The sequence below is a fragment of the Arachis ipaensis genome, chromosome B10 (assembly GCF_000816755.2).
Source record: "Arachis ipaensis cultivar K30076 chromosome B10, Araip1.1, whole genome shotgun sequence".
Classification (NCBI taxonomy): Eukaryota; Viridiplantae; Streptophyta; class Magnoliopsida; order Fabales; family Fabaceae; genus Arachis; species Arachis ipaensis.
The window spans coordinates 110,655,712-110,664,788 of NC_029794.2; the positions used below are offsets into that span (position 1 = coordinate 110,655,712).

The window sequence follows — 9,077 nt, forward strand, 5'->3', positions numbered from 1 at the left end:
TATAAATATATTATAATTGATTTTTTTATTTATAGATTATTTTTATGCTAGAATAATACGTGCTGAATATATAGAAGAAAAATAACGTTGATAATAACAAAAAAGATATCAAATTATAGGAATTGGTCAACGACGAAGACGACCAAGGAAGATAGTCCCCACTCTCCATTATACCAACACAAGGGAATTAAGATAACTAAGCTTACAAAAAACATAATAATAGTCCTGATAAAGAGAAATCGGACACGGAATCATAGCGAATTTGAAGTCAACGAGTTAATATTAAGGTCAATGAGAAGAGCACACATCCAAAAACTCAAAACATCGTCTACTTGCCTTTAATCTATTAAGATTACGAATTAACGATAGACTAGATAGACCACTTGGTAAAATTCTTCTGCATCCACTCCTTCGAGTATAGATTTCTCTTTCTCCTTTTTTTCCCGTGATCTACCATATTGTTAAAATATTACTTTAATTATTAAGTGTCGAAAATTTAAATTTTATTTTATATACGTAACAATTAATTAATTAATAACATATTTTTAAATGACAAATTAATCTTTCAACTATCGAATTAAAAAATCTCTTAAAAAAAAATAACTTAACAAGTACGAAACTGTAGCTAAGAATACTGCTTTTTCATCCCCTCATCATTTTCCTGCTTCTTTCCTTTAATTTCCTTCTCAGAACTAAAAGACAATCAAAAGTCTTGAAGACAGCCCCAGAATTCTACTCTCTCTCTCTCTCTCTCTATATATATATATTTTCCATTTCTTGCATCATACCTTTCATCTTTCGCTTAAACTTCCTCATCACAACTCAATTATATATAGCTACTGAGAAGTGAGAACTACATTCATTATTTCTGTCATGGAAACAACATGCGTGGATACGTCTCTCACCCTCAACCTTGTTTCCCTTCACAAAACGGATGTTGCGGTTAGTATCTATATGTAAAACCAATTTCCGTGAAATTTTAAGTTATTAGTAGATTCACGCAAAAGCTTCTTTCTAGAATCAATATGTACTCATTTTGATTTCTTAAATCAAAATCTATAATCTCATATTCAACCTCAGATGTTGGTTGGGAGGGTAATACTTTTTACAGATCTTCATCTTTCGAGTATTTGTGGTTAAGAAAAAACAATTGTACTTAAATATAGGTACATACTTGAATCATCTCTTGGAGAAGTTTAATTAAGCTGTTACACAAGATCTTTTGAATGGTTTCAATAACTTAATATACTTTATACATGTAATAATGTGTTTGAGTCCTTTTCTTTTGCTTTTTAGCTAGTATTATGTTCCACTTTGTGTTGAGCTCCTTTTTTTAAAAAATAAAATCTTCTTATCATGTTCTTGAGTTGCCTGGTGGAGTATATAACATTCATTTTTTTTTTCCTTTCTGTTTGGGGTTGGATCGTATCAGCCGGAGGTTTTGGTTGAAGAATTGCATCGGCTAAGCTGTGAGAACAAGAAGCTAACGGAGACATTGAAGCAAGTATGTGAGAACTATATTGCCTTGAAAACCAAGCTCAGCCAACTGAGCAGCAATAACATGGTGAGTTCCGAGAAAGAAGCCGCGGTGTCAAGGACGCCAACACGGAAGAGAAAGGCGGAGAGTGAGAGCTGCATGAGTACCTATAGTGATAAGTGCAACACCCCAACTAGTACGGATGAAGAAACACTCAAAAGAGCTAAGCATGAAGGTTCGCCAAAGGTTTCCAAGATTGTTGTACGAACTGAAGCATCTGATACTACCAGCTTAGTAAGTGATTTTTTTTAATTAACTAATAATAATATTAATCAAGCCTTAATTAATTAATAATATTGATTAATAACGTTTGTGTTGTAGTATGTGAGGGATGGATATCAATGGAGAAAATATGGGCAGAAAGTGACCAGAGATAACCCCTCTCCTAGGGCTTACTTCAGGTGCTCCAATGCCCCAAACTGCCCCGTCAAGAAGAAGGTAGTAGTAGTTATTAATAATATAATATGTTGTGTATATATATTTTTTTTGTGGTATATCTAGGACAAAGAATAATTCACTATGATTCTAAATTTCATCTAAAAATTTGTTATGACTAATAGATTACTATATACATAAGTATATAAGGCATGATTTTAATTTTTAACACACTTTCTTAAACGAAAAATTTCAGAAGACTAACACTTTCTTCTTATGAAAAATTGCAGTTAACCAACACTTTTTTTTCCCCTTATTTTGACCTTACTTTTGAACTAATAATAGCTAATTTTCTTTTTTTCTTTTTTTACACTAAAAATGTTGGTTCTCTACTATTTCTAACTTTATTTTAAACTGATACTAACCAACTCTCATTTTTTATGCCATCACAAGTTGGTTTAATTATGTTGTATTTTTCGTCTCTCATGAAAATTATATGGTATAAATTTTTATTGTATAGGTGCAAAGGAGTGCAGAAGATCGAAGAATGTTGGTGGCAACATACGAAGGAGAGCACAACCATGTGCAACCGCAAGATTCTTATTATTCATCAAGCCTACAAAGTGATGATCATTATCAAAGCCCTACTAGAGTTGACTTGGTCAATAAGTCAGAATTATTAGAATCGGTTGGCAATAACAATGATGGAGGAAAGTCTTCTTGTGTGCGGCTGCAGCCCCAGCTGTTAGCTCAACAAATGGCCACTTCTTTGACTAAGGATCCCAATTTCACCGCCGCACTTGCAACCGCCATTACAGGAAGAATTCTATCTTCACACTTCTCCTAATAACCCCCTACTCATAAATTAATATATACAACCTATAGCTAGCTACTCATCATCGTGCATCATGTATTACCATTAATTTCTTGACTTTTTGAACAGCCACCAGAGATATATATTTATGTATGTAGTATATTATTTATACATCATGAAAATGAAGCATAAATATATATTAAATGTACTTTAGTTTATACACTGAAATTGAAGAAAGAGATGCTGGTATCTATCAATATTATAAATCTAAAAGATTGTATAAAAATGGCATTACTCTGTCATCTAATCACTATAATTCAACAGTTGCCATCTATAATTTAGATATTAGGTCAAAAAAATATTAAGATTTTCATGACTCATAATGTTGTTGTGCATAATCCGACTGTCATACTTATAATGCGGCAACTACTAATTATAATCAAATAAAAAAGTAGAATTATTCAAGTAAAACAGAAAAATAGCGTCCTCCCACGTCACTCCTACCTAGTACCTAATAACTCGAAGAAATAGTTAAAATAGATGTTAAAACTTCGAATATAACAACACAAAAAAGTAATATTTATAATAAAAAAAATTGTTACAATAAATCGAAATTTTAAAATAAAAGAATTTTGTAACAAAAAAAGTGGTCGTTGCAGTATGTCCCATTACAAAGAATTTTTGTAACAAAAAATTGAACTGTTACAATTCAAAGTAATATTTTGTAACAAATATTTCTGATGAAAAAACCAAAAATCGTTACAAATATAATAACAAATTTTGATCTTCAACATATTTTTGGTGACAATATATTTTTTCCTATCATAAAATTTTGTTACAAAATATAACTTAATTTTGTAACATTTTTTTTTAGTTACAAACATAGATAGTTCAAATATCTTTCATTTAACTAAGATTGTTTTATAAATCTTCAACATATAAACTTTAAAGTATAAACTAACAAGACACATTAAGAACCCTAATAAACTAGATAGATACATAGGACAAGAAAAATAAGGAATTATAAATCTCCAAAATGTAAACAACAAGTTACAAACTCCATCATGTTCATACAGTTCCTTTCTCATGGAGAAACTTCTAATAAGTACCACACAAGTGCCACACACCTGAAAAGATCACCAACCAAAAAATACTAGCTTAAGAAACAAGATTTGTTTTTCCTTTAAAAATGCACAGGAAAAACAAAAAATTATACTCGCATTATTCAACAATGAATACGAACTCTAAAATTCTTACCATGTCATTTTCCAACTCTTTTTCGGTTGAGCAATATACTCAACAATTCTTTTGATGGCTTCCACCTATCGATGTAATAATTGAAGAGTAGAGTTTAGACCTTGACAAAACAATTTATTAAAAAAAATCTGCATAATCTCACACTATTAACTTAAATAATCATAATAATTATGATCATTTATACTAACTGTTTTCAGATTATGATAGAATATTTTTGCAAGAATCACTTGTCACTGTTTAACATAATCAGACACATCATATCTTTACAAATAACAACTTAAACAAAATCATCATTTTAATCGACATGTATTTCATCTTTTAACTTAACAGTTCCTTTAACTGCAATATCAATGTCAGCATCATCAAAATTTATGCACGGTGCATTGTCACCAAGTTCCAGAGATACCTAAAAGTTTAAGAGAAAAAAAGTAAATATTATATCAGTTTGGGTAGAAATCCATTTGAATAAAATTTTTTAGATCTTTTATATGAAAAAAATCATATGAACATCTTAGCATACTTTTTTTATTGTCTCAACAGAACCTGCCATCAATTTCTTTCCAACAGCTGTTAAGCATGTGAATGTGATTTTGCATACCTAAATAAGGTTGAAAAGTTCATTCAGCTGATCAATTATACCTGTAACATAATGTTTTTAAAATCTCATGCTGACAGAACCTGAGGACTTGTAAGTAAAGCATCCCCAATTTCAAGAGCATTTCCCATAATCACATTCACAGCACCCTCCAACAATAACTTTTATCATAGTTTACTCAGCCCTTACTCTCATATCATTTCAATTATTGTTGAATAACTGATTCACTTCCAAAGTCGTCTTTTAATTTCAAAAATCAGATTTTCAACAATTGGTTCAACATTTCAAGATTCAGTTTTCCAATCATTCCTTAAACCCAACTTCAATTAATCACTAACTAAGTCCGTTACAGTAGACCATCTCAACAACAATAATTTCAATTTGATCCATCAAAATACAAAAATCACAATAATCTCTCATCAAACAATTCATAATTCAAATTCACAAAATCAACGAATTCAACCAAAGTTCCAATCAAAATCTCAATCATTCCAATCATAATTTCAGCCACAACTCAACATTCATATAATCAATCAATTGCTCAAAGCTATTAAACCTATTTGCATTTATTCAATAAACTTTATGGGCATTCCTAAATTAAAACCGTTTAAATTAAACCCCCTACCTCGATGTCAAATTTTGCAGAAATCGAAGACAGAATTGTGGCGTGATGACTGGTTGGGCTGCCCCCAAAATGCAGCAGCTCCTTCATCTCTTATCCACCCATGTTAGCAACATTCGCAACAGCTTTGACAGAGCAACAGCAACGCAAGTTGGCCACGATAGCGAGCAAAAACGATGAAGTCAAATTCGATAGAATAATAATTCTGGAAATTCAAGGGTGGAACAGGGGTTAAATTAAATTAGAACAAGACCAAGGCTAATAAAATGGCAGCGGAATAAAAAAAAGTCAAGTGGAGGTTCAGAACAAGAATGTCTTACAAGAATTAGAAAGGAATAACAGAACGAAGAAGCAGCAGCAGCAGCACGGACGGTTATAGCAGCAACGGGGAAGATGGCCTTCTCCTCCACCTTGGTTCATTATTTCGGCGGCGGCAGCGGCAAGAAAAACCTCCCCACCATGTGTTCTTCTTCTCCTCGCCATTCACATTTTTCTCTGTGCGACGCCGACTCCACGTCTCCTTTCTTCATCTCAGACTTGATGGCGGCACAGCAGCGATTCAGCTGCGACGATTCAGCTAAATAGCGACGATGGAACGGCGACGAGGACAGAGCTTCCTCTCGGTCATTGCTCGTGTCTCCCTCTGGTCCGTGTACTCGACGGCAACACGCAGTGATGGCTCACGACGGCGGCAGTCTCCTCCTCCCCCGACGACGACCCCCTTCTCCCTCTTCTTTCTTTTTCTTCCTCGAGCTTTCTCTTTTCCCCTTTGAGCTTCCCCTGTTTCTATTCTTTCCCATTCTATTTGTGCGTATGTTTTGTTAATTTAGGGCAAAATTACGTCTTTAATTAGGAATTTAGGGTTAAGGTAAAATATATATGAGTAATATAATAATTTTTATAAAATATTTAAGATAGAATAACAATTTAAGATTCAAATATAATACTATAAAGATTACTTTCAAAACGCATAAGATTTTATTTATCAACATATCAATGAGCCCAAATAATTATTTTTAATTTAAATTATAAAATTAATTAACACAAATAATATTTTAAAAAATAAAATTTTTAAAATAAAATAAAATTAATTTTTTGTTACAAAATAATTGGAGTTTTTGAAATAAATGAATATTTTATTACAAAATATTTTAAATTTTTGCAACAACTTCATCTTTTGTTACAAAATATTTTAAAATTTTGCAACAAAATACTGGTTCGTTACAAAAGCACAAAAGAAATCAAGTCGTTACAAAATATCAAAACGTTTTGTAACAAATTGTATTGTTGTTACAAAACATTATTATTATGTAACAATTACTAATTTTTGTTACAAAAAAAATTTTTTTGTAATAATTTTAAATTTATTACAAAGTTTTTGTTACAAATGTTCCATTTTCTTGTAGTGGCATTGTAGTCCACATATGTTCTCACTAATATGTCGACAATCAAAGATATTTAAAAATGATCAAATCTCCAAAAATAAGTCTATATAAGGTAAAGTAAGATAAAAGGTAAAATATATCTGAAAAATTAATACTCACTTAAGTTAATGTCACTCTTTTCTTTTAATGATTATTGACTTAAGTATCAGAGTACCTTTTACAGGAACCTATCTCGTTTGGTGTTCTATGAAGTTCAACGTATACCTCATCTATGGAGAAGACAAGACTGTTGAGTTTGAAAAACTAATCCTTGATCAAAGTGATAAACAGTATTAAATGATTATAAATTGTTTGTGTAATTTATTTGGCTTAGTGTGCAGGAAAATAAGTTAAACAAAAATGGTCCAAGAAGCTTGAGATGCAGCCCCAAACCACGTCTGGCCCATGTATGTACACAATATGACTCACTCATTGATCATCCACTAAGCAAGCCCACACCAATACTCCAAATCTTGATCCAAAAAGGGAAATGGCTGAACCAAGAAAAAGAAAATAAGCCACATGTTATGTGTAGAAAATCAAACTTGGCCCAAACTACTCTAAACCCATTCGGTGATCCCAAAGCCAAGTCCTCACAAATCACTAGGTCACCAATAGAGCAAACAATATTCAAATTCATTTGATTTTTTTTTTTCATTTCCATCGAACACACTCTCTTTCTTCTCTCTCTTCTCTTTCTCCCTTTCACGTCAAAACTCATAACCAAGAAAGAAGAAAATAGAAAGAGCCGAAGCTAGGTTGTGGTGAAGAACAAAAAGTTTGTTTCCAAATCCAAGCAAGAAGAAGGGTTACAACAAAGAAGCTATTCTCATTCGGTCAAGAGTACATCAAAAAGGTTTTTTTCTCCATTTGTGCTATACCTAGGAATTGTGAAGAAATCTGCCAAGCCTCAAGCACAAATCAAGCAACCATGAAGAAAATAAAGTTAAATATGGTCAAAAGCTCATCCACGGTCCAAATCCAAACTTGGGGCCAAAGCAAAGCTCAATGGTCAAGATTGAAGGAGCTTGATGAAAAAAGATGAGAGAATGGGTAAGTTGCATGCAACAGAATCGAAGTACTCTCTATCTCTCTCTCTTCTGACCACGCTATTCTGATCTTTGATGTTGGAGAAGGAGACAACCATGGCTTTGAACTTGTTCTCAACATTGGAAGCTTCACTCTTCTATAATAAGGGTGAACGGCTAAGGGTTGAAGCAAGAGAGAAAGAGTAGAGCAATGAGTTCAGTTCTCATAGCTACCTAAGCTGTTCTAAATTCTTCTCCTTCATGGTTTTCATGTTGTATTTATTTTTCTCAATTTAGTCTGTCTGAGTCTCATTGAAAAAGGCAAACATGGTAGGTTTGTAAAAAAAAGCCAATGAGAGGTAAAAGACAGTGAGTTAAACTGGGAGAAAAAGTCATAAGATGTCTCAGATTTTTTTTGTACGTCTTTCTGTTTTGTGTCATGATCTTGTGGGGATTCCCTTGCAAGTTGGGTTAGCATTTGGCAGTTGAAAGCTAGGTTGAAGTCCTAGTCAAATTCATATTAGGTTAGAATCTGGATTTGTCCCAGATAGGATTGGGTAGATCCTAGGGAGATTTGGTGATTGTAATCCATTGAAAGTTAGTAAAATTCCGTCTCAGTGAGATGGAGACTGGATGTAGGCTACATTACACTGGATAGCTGAACCAGAATATATCTGTGTGTAATTCTCTTCTTTCTACTCTATCTCTATTTTTGTACTTTTAGGAGATAAAAAGAAAGTATCTCATATTATGACAGGAGACAAAAATAAAAATATCTCCTCAAGTTCTCTTGGTAAAACTAAGTTAAAAGTCAGCAGAAAAAGGAGGCAAAGAGTCAATCCCCTTCTCTTAGCCACTGATAACCATCAAGGACGATGTCTCCCCTTCTGCGTTGAATTATACCTTGGAAACCCCTTAACAGTAAGAACATTAAACACCCACCGTGGGGCATACCTCAATGTTATCCCACATTTTTCTTTTTCACTTGTTATTCCTCTTTTTTGTAGGACCTCAACCATGGCAGATGAGCAATCCCCTATTTCACCAGCACATGCTAAATTATTGGCCATGAATGTTGTGCTGCATGCTGAAAATTAGAGGATGGTTGATCTATTAGCTCAATGCTAGAATGGTTGTCAAGATGATGAGGATTACAAAAATATCAACAATAGCAAAATGCACGAGGACCATACCTTAGAAACCAACATTTTGGTAGAGGTCACTCCAACCATAGGAGCAAAGAGATCTTAGCTTCCAACTCTTTTTCTAAAGACATCATGAGTTTTTAGCTGCTTGCCAAATTTACTTTCCTAATAGTCCTTAAGTCATAAAGGGACTTAGTGATCTGAACTTATACGTTATAAAATTCCATTCTATGATGCTAGGGAACAATGCCTGTTACCTTATTCTTTGTCGTTCTTTTCC

The 9,077-nt window shown here is 32.9% G+C and overlaps 1 protein-coding gene across 1 annotated transcript; it reads left to right on the forward strand.

Moving 5' to 3' along the window:
• Positions 708-2,983, forward strand: LOC107624313 (probable WRKY transcription factor 40). Its single transcript, XM_016326809.2, has 4 exons — positions 708-942; positions 1,433-1,771; positions 1,859-1,975; positions 2,433-2,983. Exons 1-4 carry the CDS (start codon positions 874-876, stop codon positions 2,757-2,759), a joined length of 852 nt encoding a protein of 283 aa, XP_016182295.1. The 5' UTR covers positions 708-873; the 3' UTR covers positions 2,760-2,983.

What these genes read in the sequence shown, in the direction of transcription:
- LOC107624313 (XM_016326809.2), top strand. Translation starts at nt 874, where the DNA reads ATGGAAACAACATGCGTGGATACGTCTCTCACCCTCAACCTTGTTTCC. An exon ending in TTCACAAAACGGATGTTGCG is followed by an intron (nt 943 to 1,432) that starts GTTAGTATCTAT and finishes GGATCGTATCAG; the next exon opens with CCGGAGGTTTTGGTTGAAGA. An exon ending in ACTGCCCCGTCAAGAAGAAG is followed by an intron (nt 1,976 to 2,432) that starts GTAGTAGTAGTT and finishes TTTATTGTATAG; the next exon opens with GTGCAAAGGAGTGCAGAAGA.